The sequence below is a fragment of the Stegostoma tigrinum genome, chromosome 11 (assembly GCF_030684315.1).
Source record: "Stegostoma tigrinum isolate sSteTig4 chromosome 11, sSteTig4.hap1, whole genome shotgun sequence".
NCBI classification, from domain to species: Eukaryota; Metazoa; Chordata; class Chondrichthyes; order Orectolobiformes; family Stegostomatidae; genus Stegostoma; species Stegostoma tigrinum.
In genome coordinates, this window is record NC_081364.1 from 49,608,065 (window position 1) to 49,624,199 (window position 16,135).

At 38.8% G+C, this 16,135-nt stretch overlaps 1 protein-coding gene and 1 long non-coding RNA gene across 3 annotated transcripts in view; one reads left to right on the forward strand and one right to left on the reverse strand.

The window, feature by feature from the left end:
• The window catches only part of LOC132210259 (uncharacterized), a 65,281-nt gene that overhangs the window by 46,421 nt on the left and 2,725 nt on the right, over positions 1-16,135 (forward strand). The window lies entirely within an intron of this gene.
• LOC125460192 (receptor-type tyrosine-protein phosphatase gamma-like) overlaps positions 1-16,135 on the reverse strand; it is a 693,348-nt gene that overhangs the window by 4,325 nt on the left and 672,888 nt on the right. For both annotated transcript variants that reach the window (XM_059649945.1, XM_048547332.2), the window contains 2 exons: positions 6,894-7,040; positions 2,043-2,185 (listed from right to left, as the gene is read on the reverse strand). In XM_059649945.1, the coding sequence (XP_059505928.1) occupies positions 2,043-2,185; positions 6,894-7,040 (290 nt within the window). The remainder of the gene's footprint in view (positions 1-2,042; positions 2,186-6,893; positions 7,041-16,135) is intronic.

Sequence of the window (16,135 nt, forward strand, 5' to 3'; positions counted from 1 at the left end):
AGTTTCAGACAGAATTAAATGAAGGCAGCACATGTCACTGGATAACTAATAACACTTGCTATGGAGCAATAGAGAAACACGAACATTCATTACAATGACAAGTTGCTCTAGGTAAACATGTATTTCATTTTTCAAATTCCACTGAACAGTGTGCACAGGAAATGAATGAGACATGACAATTTGTTTTATTGTTCCAGATGCCTTTACTTTAAATATTTCTAAGTGTAGTGATTGTAACAAGGTCAGCCAGATGGACCGCAGAATGAGTTCCCTGATTGGGGCAACTAATCTGGCCCAATTAGGGAGTCCCGTTTGACAGTTAAGAATAGGAGTGTTGGACATCTTTTGACATTTGGCTCTGAGGGAGCTGGACCAGTGTCAAGGACTTCCCACATTTAATAAGGGGTGACGTGGTGATGGGAGACTGGCCTGGGAGTTATTTCACTAAGGAATTCCAAAAGATTGAAAGCAAGATGTTTGTTCCAGTTGACATTTGACTTAATTACACTAAATACTTTCAAACTAACATTTGGCTCTGTAAATCCTAACCAGAAAAGTAACACTTATCACAGCTATGAGCTTAATTGCTTATAATAAGTTCAAAATGTTCAAAACTTTTATTCATTCTTTTACAGAAAATTAGTCAGATGGTTGTGTTGTGCACTCATTCTCTAGTAGTACAGGGGAGAAATAGATCTATCAGTACATACCCTGTCAGTAAACACCAATAAGTGACTACAAGAACAGAATGTGAAGAAAACTAAATTAGCCCACCAGTCTCCAACCCTTTAGCAAACCGAGTATGACTGTCATGCTATGAGAGGTTCATGCCACTTGCCTGCTGACTGAAACAGGTTTGAGAGTGGAAGTCATTAAAATCAAATGCTGGGGGAGTGAGAAAAGGGAAGTTTTTTTTAAATGAAGAAGTACTGTGCATCATTGACACCTCTCCAAGTACTTCACTCAATTAAGTACTTTTGAAATGTTTGTACACGAACATGTGAGCCTTTGTGTGACAGCAAAAAATTCAGCAAAAGAGATTGAAGACCAATTAGTCAGTCGGTTGATGAGAGAAAAATGTTGAGCAAGGCATGTCAGAGCACTATTATGTCTGACTGTTCAAAAATAGTATATGTGACAATGCAGTACTTCCTTAGAGTTACATTCAAGAGTTAGTGTAATTTAAGTGCTCACGACCCACTGTGGAATATTGTTCACAACTATCTGACGACCATCAATGAAGCCAAAATCAAACAACTGCTTAATGGTTTCTTCCTCACAGGGGAGGAAAATAAAGTCAACCTAAATCTGGTTACAACCATTTATGCCTGGAGGTTTTGTGGAGATTGTTGTTGTCTCTCAATGTAACTAGCAATGTAACTTTGAGTGTTAACAGAGAATTCAGCTATTCCTCTGGTGTGCCAAATGCTTTCATTCTCAAGTTACTATAAGAGATCAGGAGCTCTGTCATGAAGTTTCAGGAGAAGAGTTAGGTACAGGATAGATTCAACATACAGTCCAGTGATGGAAAACCATCATTTCTATAGTCAACAGCAATCTTTGGAATTATTCTTTATTTTCTTTCTGGCCAATAGCTGCTTTCTTTTCAATTAGAAACCCTTTAACTTGCTTTTGAGGATAATATTTGGTTGTTGATTGGAAACAAACATGTATATTACTGGTAGGCAGCTAGTAATAATTTGTACATAAAACTACAATTATTAAGTAAACTGCTCTGGGTCACTGAGTAAAGACATTTCCTTTTATCCTGGAAGGGAGTTAAAACATGAGCACAGTCCAGCTTGGATCATTTTCACATACTTCCATGTCCCATTCATACTATTAATCCAGATCAAAATAGCATATTTTCAACAGAAACCAGGTTGTCAATGACAAGATAACATCTCTGATATTCCCTTTCAAATGAAGTAATGATTCTATGAAACTAATTGTTAATAATCAATAAAATGGTTTGGACTACAAGTAGATCAGGATAGCACAATGACATAAATAAAGTGAAACAGGAAGCCACAAGTGCATACTCATCATGAACGATGGTTGGTCCGTCTCTGGTCGAGGCCTCTTCTTTTAGTACATTTATAAGTTCAAAGGTGCTGCTGAGGGGAGCATCTGGATTTGGCCATTTTGGACACTGAAAGTGACGTACCTCTAGAACATAATCATCCTGAAAGAAAATCATTATACTTTTACAATGGTTGCAAACTATTCTTCTGTATTTTTCATTCCATTCATCTCCACATGAATATCAACAAAATTGCTAGACAAAAATGATTTAGTTCTCATAGTCCTAAAAGATTTTTTCGAGCATATTGTTTGACTCAACTTTGTTACAGAATTCCATATCACTGAGGCCTTCCTCCATTTTTGCGACAGTAGAGTAAAGGATTTCAACAAACTGTACTGAGTAGCAAGTACTTCACAGCCACGTTTCAAGCTTTGTGAACAAACACTTGACATGTGACATCACTCACTCTATTGTTGAGTGAGGCTGCTGTGCTAAAATAGTGCACATCTGCGCTGTATTGTTCTGTGTTCTATCTCTTCTACTCAAATGAGTGGCTTATATGTATTAATCAATGCAATACTTCTACAAACACACAGACTTGGGCATTGTACTCATCACGGAGTTGCATATTTGTATTGTATTTGGCTTTACCTGTAGCAGTGCTCAATATGGTCCAGAGACAATGCCAAATTTTGGCTTTTTTTTTGCATTAAAAAATTCTTCTTGATGTAAATACTGGAAATGTGAAACTAAAACAAAATTGATGGAAACTCTTGACATACTAACAAAGGTAATAATTTCGTCAGTTCTGTGGCATTGAGGACCTAACTCCATAGTGACAAGAACAGCTGTGAGTGGGTAAAAAGCTTCACTTGTGCTGGCTGCACCACCCAACAGAAGAAAAATGATCAGAAAGCAGGTTGATAATACTCTTCCCCCAATTGCCAGTTTAGCAGCTGTGGCAGGTCTTTATTTGGAAATATTTTTGATATTTGACTAGAAATCAAAATAAGATTATCACTAGCAGCAAATTGTGTGTCTTGTAATCAAGTATAAACTGTAGCCTCCTTCCAACACTGATCATGGATTGTAAACACGAAGTCACAATAATAAAGAGATTTAGGTCTCTTGTAAATTTTGTGAGTGCCATCTGATTATCTGTTAAAGAATGTAAGGCTGAATTTTATAGGGGTTGAAAGCAGTGGGAATGTTACATCCAATTGCTGGCTTTCCAACTACCATCCTGCCTGCTCTCAGACTGTTTCTACTTTTACAGGAGATGTTGAGCATTCAGTTTGCTTTTGTGCCTAATATGGGTTTTAAGTGGCTAGTTATTAGCCTTTAATGGTCTTATCCTGTTGTTATTGGCTTTTTATCTACCGCAAGGTAGGCTCCTGCCACGCAGTAATACACAGCAGCATAGATTTCATGGGCTACTTTGCAGGATATCGGAGCTGATAGGAGGCCATTTTCTCCTTGGCTATTTGAACCTGGCTTCTCACCTGACTGAGAAGCCTGACCCATTTTAACACTGTGAGCTATCTGCAGATCCAGCTGTGGCCATAGCCTCAGTGGTGCTGCTGGACCAAGCTGCTTGTCATCCAAGGTGCCAAGAGAGCCAAGGTCTCAGTCAAAGCAATCACTGTTACCTGCAGCATTGAACTGCTGCACCACTGCCATTGAGATCAAGGCTGGCTCCCTCCCAGATTTTTTGTTCTATTGTGAGGGTACAGGGACCACAGTGCCCTGTAAAATCCAGCACATAATATCCAAAAGCCAAATTACTTTAAATGTTAAGACAATAAGATTATTTTTTCCTTTAATTCTGAAAAGGCAGACATTTTAAAAAGCACATATATCAGATTTTTTAAATTTTCTGCTAACTAAAAGTAGGGGTTAAAAATAAATTTAAGAAAATATTATTAGCATTCAAATAATAATAGTTTTAGTTGGCTCACTATATACAAATGCAGATTTTTAAATTGATGTGTGCTTTAAGTAATTAACTCAAAGTTTGCTGAGAAGCATTTATTAAACCAGGTCACAGCACTGAGTATGTGTAGTTGCTCGGTAAGAAAGTCTAAACTTGTACTTTGTAAAAGGATAATTTAATTTATAATAATAATTTAATAGTTAATAACTTAAATCTTTGGTTTAAATTTGTAGGTGCTCAACTTGAGCTGGGGTGGGAAATGTTTCCAGTGAAACAGCAGCTTAATTAAGGATCAACTAAAATGGGATCCTCATTAGTTGACTCAGATCGACCTTTTGTCTAAAATGCTAAGTCACGTGAGTATTATGTGCACCTGGATGTGATCTACATTAGAGTTCAAGAACTGTGTGATTAAGAGAGGTCAGGAAGGAAGGGAAATAGGTGTTCTGTTATTTTTGCTCTTCCTAAATGTTTTCACCCTCTGGAATTGATTTTTTTTCTATTACAGGAAACAAAACTAATTATTTTATGAGTATCTGGCACTGAAGTGAAAATGTAGTTTGCAATGATCTTTACAATAGAGGATACAAGTAACATCTTGGAAGCACAGACAAATCAAGAAATGGAAGGGAGAGAGGATCTCAGGAAACTTACAATCATCAGAGAAGTGATACTGAGTAAATTGTTGAAGCTGCAGACTGAGAAATGTCTAGGTCCCAACAGACCTCATCCCACAGTCATAAAATAAGCGGCTAGTGAGATAGTCAATGGTTTTGTTTTGATTATCTAAAAGTTCCTTGATTTGGGATGGTCTGATTAGACCAGGAAATAGTGAATGTAAACCCTATATTCAAAAAGACAGACAGACAGCAGGAAACTATAGTTTATATATATGTCATAAAGAAAATGTTAGAAGCTATTAGTGAAGACGTTATACAAGGGTTCTTGGGTAAATTTAAGGTAATCAGGCAGAGTCAGCATGTTTTTGCAAAAGAGAAAGCATTTTTGACCAATTTATTGCAGTTCTTTGAGGAGGTACATATTGTGGATAAAGAGGAATTTTATTGTATTGCTCTTAGATTTCAAAAGGGATTTGATAAGGTACCACATCAAATGTTACTGCTGAAAGTAAAAGCTCATGGTGTAGTAGGTGGCTTATTGGTGCATACGTATGACTAACAGAAGCAGAGAATAGGCATAAATGGGTTTTTTCCAGGTTGGCAAGGCGTAGTAAGGGGTGTGCTGCAGTGATCAGTGCTGGGACCTCAATTGTTCACAATTTATAGAAATGATTTTGATGAAATTTGTTGATGATGTGGAGAAAAATAGAAGAGGAACATGAAAACGACATGTGATGGCTACAAAGATATATACATAGGTTAAATTAATTGTGAAATGTGGCAGATGGAGTCTAATGTTGGAAAATGCCAAATTGTCCATTTTGAAAAGAAGGGAAGAAACATGTACTAAGTGGTGAGAGACTACAGATCTCTGAGATGGAGTAGAATCTGGCTGTCCTTCTACATGAATCAGAAAAGGTTATTATGAAGGTCCAGCAAGTAATTATGAAAACTAAAATAATTTATCGGCGGGGAATTGATTACATTAGTAGGGAGATTTAGCTTCAATTATTCGAGGCACAGTTGAGGCTGGAGTACTGTGTACAGTACTAGTTATCTTTATATATGTAAATGTATTTCACACTGTTCAGAGAAGGTTTACCAAACTAATATGTGGAATGCGGAAGGTCATCTAATAGGGAAAGGCTGCTCAGGCTTTGCTGAAATCCTCTGGAATTTAAAGGCAACTTGTTTGATACATGTGTGATCATGAGCTGTCTTGATAGGGTAGATATGGAGAGGCGGTTTCCTCATATGGGGGAATCAATAACTAGGAGTCACTGCTTAAAAACCAGACTTTCCCATTTAGAACAGAGATGAGGTGAATCTTTCTCAGAAGATTGGATTGGAATCTCTTCCTGAAACGATCATAGAAGCAGAGTCCCTGAATATTTATAGGTTAGAAGTAGATTCTTGTTAAGCAAAGTAGTGAAAGGTTATCAGGAATGTGGATTTGAGGTTGCAATCATTTAGCCATAATCTTATTGAATGGCAGAGCAGCTCTGAGATTGAAAGGTTTACTCCTGTTCTTAATTTGTATGTTTGCAATTATTTAAATAAATTCTATTCCAGACAGGTACCCTGTTTTAGGGCAGCTTTCACCTCTCTATAATCAGCTACAAAATCCAGTCAGGCTTACTTTTGGATACTCAGTCAGAATCTGAGATGTAATTGATTTACCTTTTTAATTTATTCTGTAATCAAATTACTAGGCAAGATATGTATCCACAGTGCAGACAGAGAATATTAATGGAGATTCTCCAGTTGCAAAAGAGAAAGCATTTTTGACCAATTTATTGCAGTTCTTTCAGGTACATGCTGTGGATAAAGACAAACAGGTGGAGGTGTTGCTCTTAGACTTCAGAAGGCATTGATAAGGTGCCACATCAAAGTAAAAGCTCATGGTGTAGTAGGTGGCTTATTGGTGGCTCAGTGGTTAGCAATGCTGCCTCACAGTGCCAGGGACCCAGGTTTGATTCCAGGCAACTGTCTGTGTGGAGTTTGCATATTCTCCCCGTGTCTGTGTGGGTTTTCTCCCACAGTCCAAAGATGTGCAGGTTAGGTGGATTGGTCATGCTAAAATGCCCATAGCGTTCAGGGACGTGCAGGTTACATGCACTAGCCACAGGAAAGCAGGGTTGGAGTGATAGTATTGGGGGATGGGTCTGGGTGGAATGCTGTTTGGAGGGTTGCTATGGACTTGTTGGGCCAAACGGCTTGTACCCACACTTGTGGGGATTCTATGAGAGACATACAAAAGTTTTTTTTAATCATGTACGCCAAAATTATATGAACTTGGAACATTTTGCTATACCTGCGTCGCTTCCAGGATGAAATCATGGATGATAACTTGCTCTTCATTAGAGAGGCACAGTATGTCTTTGCTAATAAGAGTTACTGTAAAGGCTTCACAATTCATGGATTCTTCACGGCTTGGCCAGTACACAGATTCATCTTCTGCCTGTTGGTAAAGGACCATAGATATTAGCCATTTTACAAATATTTCTGTCTCGAGTTCATTTCAGTTGACTCGAATCATCACATAGAACTGTCTAATCTATACACCAATATGCTACCATAATTGTCATGTTACATTGGAAGGTACAATTAACAACTCAGTCAGTAAATTATGTTAGATTGCTCATGAAAAACAGAATGGTTTCACCAAGATCATGGCTCAAGGTGTTGGCCAAAGCTTGATGGTCGCGTTCTCTGAATCAGTTGAATGTGAGGAGTACAAAATCTAGGTTAATGCTGCAGGGCGGTACTGAAGAAATTGCTGAAGGTGAGATGTTAAACCAAGGACAACAACCTTGCAATTGCCTTCACTAAGAGTTGTAAAAGTACATTTGCAGTATTTTGGAGAAGACCAATGGAGTTGTCCCCATTGTCCAGGCTGCATCAGATTATCTGGCCCTGATCAAATTTTGTTTGTGATCTCTACTGTGTGCAAATTATTTACCATATTTCCTATCTGGCAACCTAAGACCACAAATGGAGATAAATAAATGAAATTGTTATGGTTGCATTGCATTTATATTGAATTAGCATTACATTCTGGAAGTTTTACAATTATCCTGCATCAAAGCCCCTCAGTGGCTCAATTATTGTATCCAATGAATAACTAGCAATAATGTCATGGAAAATGTCCAGTCTGTCCTGTGTAAGGTGATCTCAGCCAGAACTTTGATGGAATGTAGCAATTAGCCCCAGTGTTCTAGATTAAATATTTTTAACAAACCTTATCAGGCACATTATGACAAATGTCTGGGAAGATGGGTTTTAAACCCAGGCCTCTGGCTCAGAGGTAGGGACACGACCACTGTTCTACAGCGGCCTCAACCATGACGTACATCAAGCAAAGGAAGATTGGTCAATGATTCTGTAATTGATTGCCATGTAGCAATCAAAAGTTGAAAGTTCGGAACAACAGCTCTGACAGGCAATATTTTTCACTCAGAGGGTGGTTCGTATGCGGATGAAGTGCTGGAGGAAGTGATAGATGCTGGTGCAACCTTTAAAAGACATTTGGACAGGTACATGAATAGTAAATGTTTAGAGGGAAAGGGACCAAACACAGACAGATGGTTTAGTTTGGGAAACCTGGTCAGGCATGGACAGGTTTGACAGAAAGGACTGTTTCTGTGCATTACGACTCTATGACTCCATATCAGGCAAGAACAGGGTCAAACCTAATTGTGAGGCTGCTCCACAGCCAAAGTAAGAATGAATAATAAATGCAATAATAAAAAAAATGCAGCTGATGAAGGATGTAGGAAGTTAACGGAAGAGATTAGACAGAAATTTAAAATCTGTAACAAGTATCACGAATGCCATCACATCCTCTTGTAAGTCTTCCACTGGCATTAATTAGGTACTTGCAAAGACTTTGAAGAAATGGGACAAAATATATTCAGTCTGCATTTTGTACTATCTGCTGATCAGACTTTGTCTTTGTACAGGAATACAGTCATTACAACATGATATGTTATAAATATGATCATGGAAAAATTAATAAGGATCTTATTTGTGGCAAGAGCAAAGTTTCTGACTGATAATGGAGCAAAACTGGTCAATGCCAATCTCAGAAATATATATGAAACTATAAATATTATGGTAATGAATACCTCAACTGAAACTCCTTTCAAATTGTGAAAGGAATCATACATTAATTGTTGAAATACTGATTGCAACTTGACAAACATCCTGGTTTGGCTGGTTCATGTAACTAATCCAGATGATTATAACATACATTCCCTATCAATTAGTGTATGGACAAAATCTGAAATTGCTCTCTGTGATGTGTGATAGTCCTACTGTGCTGTAAAGTACTGCAATTAGTTCCATTTTTTTTCTGCACATTTGATTGCTTTACGTGCAGACATATGGGCTTTCATCATGCTGAGATTGTGGAGAGAATTCAACAAACATCGAGGCATTGAATCAAGACCACATGAAATGGAATATGTCAGGAGATTTGATTTATTATAAAAAAGGTCACAGGTAATGGAAAGGTCCTGGAAAGGGTCTCGGGTTGTGAAGTTCTTATCAAACAGAGCAACCAAACTGTTAAGGCTCATTCCTCCTAATTAATATGAGCGAGTTGCAAAACCTTGGAATCAGAATAGACGATGAAAGTAAATGAGATACCTTCTCCTGCAAATGCTTACTGTTTTCTGATAATAGTCCTAAAAATACAGAAAAACAATTTCGTGTACTACTGACATACTCTGGTAATTTAATGTTATTACAATTATCCAGCTTTCTTGAAGCTTTACCCTACCTGACTGACAGCAATTTTTTTCATATTTGTAGTTAGACTATCAGATTCTATGTTACTGAGGAGACATCAGGTGAATCCACTTTCGAAAACCTGCTCAGATTTTGATACCTACAACAAATTAAATCACAGCAGCCACAACAATCCATAACATTCTAAAACAATCAAAATCATTCTAAATAAAACAACTTACAATATTCAAAACTAAAACATCAATTTGCCCTAACTCCTTATATTAACAGATTTTTTTAAGAAGTTCTGGAATCTGGATCTGAACATTCCTCAAAACAAAGATAACAAGAACTGCAGATGCTGGAGAATTCAAGATAACAAGGTGTAGAGCTGGATGAATACAGCAGGTCAAGCAGCATCAGAGGAGCAGGAAGGCTGACGTTTTGGGCCTGAAGGGTCTAGGCCCGAAATGTCAGCCTTCCTGCTCCTATGATGCTGCTTGGCCTGTTGTGTTCATCCAGCTCTACACCTTGTTATCTTGTTTCCTCAAAACAAATTAGTTTTTCCCTGGGCCGTACCTCCTATGTATACCAACATTTTTTGGAATTCATCCACTAGTTTCTGAGATAGATTGTTGACAGATAAACAGGATGAAACATTATCTCCAACCATCTTCTCTGATGGAAGTAATTAGCAAAGGGAAATATAAGCCCAAACTCATTTGTATTTATAACAAAATGCAATTTTACTACAACTGTCTACACTGTTTACACTGTTTACATAACTGTGTGATTATTGAGGCCTATTAGTCTTGAACTTGAAATTCATGTTATTGATTTATGGAACACTACAGGAGAATTGGGGTGTAGCGCCTGACCCATTTAATTCATAGTAATTCAGTAGGATAGATACATATTTACGGGTTTCTACAGCCTCAGTCAGTAGACTGGGCCAGCAGCTTGCTCCCCAGTTTTCACCAATGCCATTTTAAAATTCTCAGCTGGGAATCCTTTGGAAACGTATCTTGGTGACCACCTGCCTGAGTCCTTTCTCTTCTGACTGTACAAAATGCCTGGCACTTACATGGAATCTTCCCACAACAATATATTGTAGTAATATTACTTTAGTACATTTTATATTGCAATGTTTTAAAGTGCATCATGTAATACATTTTCTAATCTAATTATTGCTATTAAAATAGAAAAAACATAGCAACCACTCTGGCACACATGTGCCCCATAAATAATCAAATAAGTTGTTTGTTTCTTTGGGGAAGGAACATTGGCTTGGACACACAAAAATGTTCTACTTTTAGACAGTGGAAATAAACATCTGCTATAGAAAATTGGGTTATTGTCTCATTCTGGACCACTGTAACAAACAGAGGGAACTTTGTTCCAATGAGAACATTGTAGTGCAGTTTGCATTACTGGATCCACAGTCTTTTGGCTTCAAGGTGAGATTATTTCCAACTGATCCAGTTTTGACAAGCCAATATTAGGGCCAATATGGATAATCTTGGGTATGAATACAGAATACAGAAACTGTAACACTGCGAGACTTGTCAGCGTGGATGGTAGAATCTAAATATGACAAAAATATGGCTTCTTGTTATGGTCTGTAAATCAATCAACAGTGTGTGCATGTAATATTACTGGGATTTAGTAACAACATCCTGTAATTGGATGTTGCAATTGCTGCAATCTGCAATTCATCTTTACCTAACCAGTACATAGAAAGTGAGTACCCTAAGGATCAACCAGAGAGCCCTTAGATGGTATTTCAGCTTACTGGAAGTTGCCACTAACTGCCCTTTACCTCCTTTTTTAGAACAGTAACCAAATCATATACTCTATTGGGTTGGCTCAATAATTTTAGGGACAGGACTTCTTTTACAGAGTGTTCAAAATCAGTTACATAGCACTCTCCAAATCCATAGTGTACATTCACCCAGTACCATTTCAGACTGCCTATGAAACCTTCAGACAACATAGCTGAGGGTCTGATTGAGGTTCACCACTTGGGGCCCCAATACTGTTTTAATAATGCCAAGAAAGCCTGCCTTGTTTCTCGACAGCTGCTTGTTTTCTGTTTCCTCTGTTTTTAGATTTTCAGCACTTTTTGTTTTACTTATTTGAATAAAGGCACCTGGGGCTTTTCAATTGGAAAGAAATTCTCAAATAAATACCCACAGAAATATAATGCTGAATGTTTTGAAACCCTGTAGATCATCTGAAATGTTAGTTCACGCTACCATCCATTGGCAACAATCTAAATGAACATGATTTAGAGTCATACAGCATGGAAACAGACCGTTCAGTCCAACTTAACTATGTTGAACAGACGTCCTGATCTGACCTAGTCCCATTTGCCAGCATTTGGCCCATATCCCTCTAAACCCTTTCTATTCATATACCCAACCAGGTGGCTTTTAAATATTGTAATTGTATCCATCACCACAACTTCCTCTGACAGCTCAATCCATACATGCACCACCCTCTTGTGAAAAGGTTACCCCTCAGGTCCTTTTCAAATATTTCCCTTCTCACCTTTAAACCTACGTCTTCCAGTTTGGGCTCCCCACTCTAGGAAAAACACGCTGGCTTTTCACCCTATCCATGCACGTCGTGATTTTATGAACGCAAGTAAGGTCACCCCTCAGCCTCTGACACTCCAGGGATAGTAGCCCCAGTCTATTCAGCCTCTCCTTGTAGGTTAAACCTTTCAGCCCAGGTAACATTGTTATAAATCTTTTCTGCACTCTTAAGTTTAATGACATCCTTCCTATAGAAGGGAGACCAGAATTGTACACAGTAATCCAAAAGTGGCCCCACTAATCTACTGTGCAGCTGCAATATGATATTATGTTATAACAAATAAGGCAAGCACATCAAATGCCTTCTTCTAGCTCTGACCTTTGAAACATTTCGTACCTTAAACCTCCAGGAACGAGCCTTTGAATTATCCATTTGCATTGTATGGGTTCGGAAACTTATACAAACCACCCTTTTCTGAGTTGATGGAATTGAAATTAACTTTTAGGACCAAATCATTGCAGCTGCTGGAATATGTACTGAAAACAACAAATGCTGGAGCTCACAGCAGGTCCTACAGCATCTATGGAGACATAGAGCAAGCTAACATTTCCAATCTAGATGACTTCAACAAAAAAAATTCAGGCAAAGAAAGAGAAAGTTTTGCAAGATTGCTGTGTCCCATGTTGCTGTGTTGTTTTCTTTGAAGCATGCTCTATCATCTGTCATTTTAAGTATTTAATCTCCCTCCTGCTGTTTAATGAATTACAGAGTGAAAAACCATATGACATGGAAGTAAGTATGGCTGTTGACTCACCACATTGAAAGTCCTGTTTAAGTATATTCAACTTTTGGTGGTGATTTCGTCTCAGAGATTGGATGGGCTTGGAATGAGCCCTGTTCAGTAAGTTGGAGACAGGGGGCTGGGATTAGTAATGTTGCCTGAGCTATAGCCACCTAGGAGTGGAGAACAGTGATGTCTCATCAGTGAGAAAGAGTGTAGTCAATTTTCTTTTTGTTGGGCTGTGAAATTCAGAAATAGTGGTGAGTGGATAGGAATGATAGTTAGCCAAAGAGAAATGGTGTTTTGCTGTGAATCCTAGTAAGAGATCTTGAGGGCATGTGGCTCAGTGGTTAGCATGGCTACCTCACAGTGCTAGGGCTCAGAGTTCAATTTCAGCCTTGGGTGACTCTGTGGAGTGTGCATAGAGCATAGAACATGCCAGTGCACTACAGGCCCTTCAGCCCTCGATGTTGCACCAACCTCTGAAATCAATCTGAAGCCCATCTAACCTACAGTATTCCATTATCATCCATACGTTTATCCAATGACCATTTAAATGCCCTTAAACTTGGCGAGTCTATTACTGTTGCAGGCAGGGCATTCCACACCCTTACTACTCCTGAGTAAAGAACTTACCTCTGACATCTGTCCTTTATCTATCACCCCTCAGTTTAAAGCTATGCCCCCTCATGCTAGCCATCTCCATCCAAGGAAAAAGTCTCTCACTGTCCACCCTATCTAATCCTCTCGTATGTTTCTATTAAGTCACCTCTTAACCTTCTTCTCTCGAACGAAAACAGCCTCAAATCCCTCAGCCTTTCCTCATAAGACCTTCCCTCCATACCAGGCAACATCCTGGTAAATCTCCTCTGCACCCTTTCCAATGCTTCCACATCCTTCCTATACTGTGGCAACCAGAACTGTACACAATTCTCCAAGTGCGGCCAAACCAGAGTTTTGTACAGCTGCAACATGACCTCATGGCTCCGAAACTCAATCCCTCTACCAATAAAACCGAACACACCAATTGCCTTCTTAATAACCCTATCGACCTGCGTTGCAACTTTCAGCGATCTATGCACCTGGAAAACGAGATCTCTCTGTTCGTCCACACTACCAACAATCTTCAGCGTTGCAGCTTATTTATCACCCTCTGTGACCTGTAACATCCTTCCGCACTATCCACAACTCCACTGGCTTTAGAGTCATCCGCAAATTTACTAATCCATCCGTCTACGTCCTCTTCCAGGTCATTTATAAAAATGACAAACAGCAGTGGCCGAACTCCAAGATGAACATTTCCCATCAACCACCACCCTCTGTCTTCTTACGGCGAGCCAATTTCTGATCCAAACCGCTAAATCAACCTCAACCCCATGCTTCTGTGCATGTTCTCCCTTGTTTGAATCTGTTTCCTCTCACAGTCCAAAGATGTGCAGGTTAGGTGGATTTGCCATGCTTAATTGCCCTGTAGCCTACAGCCTAGGTGGGTCAGCCAAGGTAAATATGAGGATAGTGTGGAATGCTGTTTTGGAGGGTTGGTGTAGACTTAATAGGCCAAATGGCCTCTTTCTGCACTGTAGCAATTCGATGATCTTCCAGTTCAATTGAAGGGTGTAGACTGGGGCTGTATCATGCGTGACTTGAGTGGAATGAAAATATATTATTCTATGTACACTTAAATGGTTGCTTCTGTGATTCTTACAAAAGATATTTCACTAACTTTTTTTGTAACTGACATTTTCCTTCAGCACCTATGTTTTACCTCATGGGTTTTGTACTGCTTTTTTTGCTTTATGTTTTGACGTTATATTTTGATTAGTCTATAACTTAGGTGATTTTGACTTTACTGTATGTCAGACCACTACCACCTACAGGTACAATACCTTTTTCACCATGCTCCATTTTTAATATGCAATAACTAATAAATGCCACATCACTGTGGCTGGCTTGGCCCACCACACTTGCAGCTGACAAAGGGAAATGTCAAAGATTCAATATGATAAGGTCATTAATGGTCAAATCTATGGGACTGACTTCCGCCCGGGGTTATGCAGATACCTGATCTTCAATACTGCTCTCTGAATGTCAGAGATCTGGAGTGTTTCTTCCCTTTGGTTTCTTCAGCTGCAGAGCCATGACAGCAATTTGTTCACCACATTGTGCCCTCAAATCAAGTCTAGAAACAGTACCACTGAGACAAAGTCTCTGAACTAATGGAAGGTGCAGGGGAAGGCATTGCCAGTGCCTCTTCTGAAGAATAAGTAGCTACCTCCTCAGGGACAAAGATGGAGCTGAGTGTCTCCAGCACTGATCTCTTCTTAGTGGAGGTTCCACTATGCTATTAGTGCCTGCTTAACAGACAAAATTAGCTGTGTATGAACGGTAAAATCTTGTGCAGATTAAGAATAAGATAGAACTGAAGGAAATGGGTCAGCAGTGCAGCACAGACAATGAAGCTTAGTGGGCTGGGTTCCCATGGAGGTCTCTCCATTCCCACATGAGCAGACATGCTCTTTTCTGGCCAAGTTTGGGAATTTTCCTCATGAGGCATGAGGAGGAGCCTTATGTCTGCTGCCAATTTGCCAGTGTTGGCAGACAAGAGCCTGTGAATCTCACTCAAGAAAAACAGTTTGCTTGAAAATGGGAAGCTTCTGTTCCAAAACTTTTTCAAACATACCACTTGTAAACATCAGGTTTTAATGCTTTAAGATACCTTCAGCATTACTTCATGACAAAATCCTTATTAAATTCTCTGGTTCATTTCTTTAGCCCAAGCACATCACAAAGCTATTGCGAAATAAGACACTGCAGAAAATTTGAATAAGCAGTTTCCACGCCAGCAGCATTGACCGTTACTGTTAAATTTGACATCTTTTTGGCTGCTATTCTGAGAATCAGCTAGTGAATAATTGCCTTGTTTAAGATTGAGATGGTCATTAACTTCATGCATAATATTAAGTAAGAAGTTTGTCTCTAAACAAGTGAAAATTTGACAGTTGTTTAGTCAAGCACAGCAAGTAAAAAGCATGAAATGGCAAGTCGGATTTACAAAAGAAAAGAAGACAGTCCATGTTAAGAAAAGGTCAAGTTCAATTTGTGGTCTTAATTATACAAGTAAAGCATCACAATTGAAGTAGTTCTTAATGCAATAAAGTCTCTGCTCTTCATGTTTAAAGGAAAAAGTTTATATCAAATCTCTACATTTCACAACTACAACTGATTCCATTCCTATATGTGTTGTCTTCTTAGATTACTTCTTATGCTATTCCTAGTAACCATTTATAGACACTGGGCTGGAAATTGATTAAAACATGAGTAGTCCCTAGAGTCCCATCAATTGTGGCCCAAATTGGAAATGTGTCTTAAAATTGGGGTTAGGCCCTTATTTGGCAAGGGTCCTAATGCTCTTTTAAAGCTGATGGAAGATATGCCTCTATAACACTGAGGAAACATTTCTGATGCTGGTTTGGACAAGAGTCACCCTATATAACAGGATTAAATAT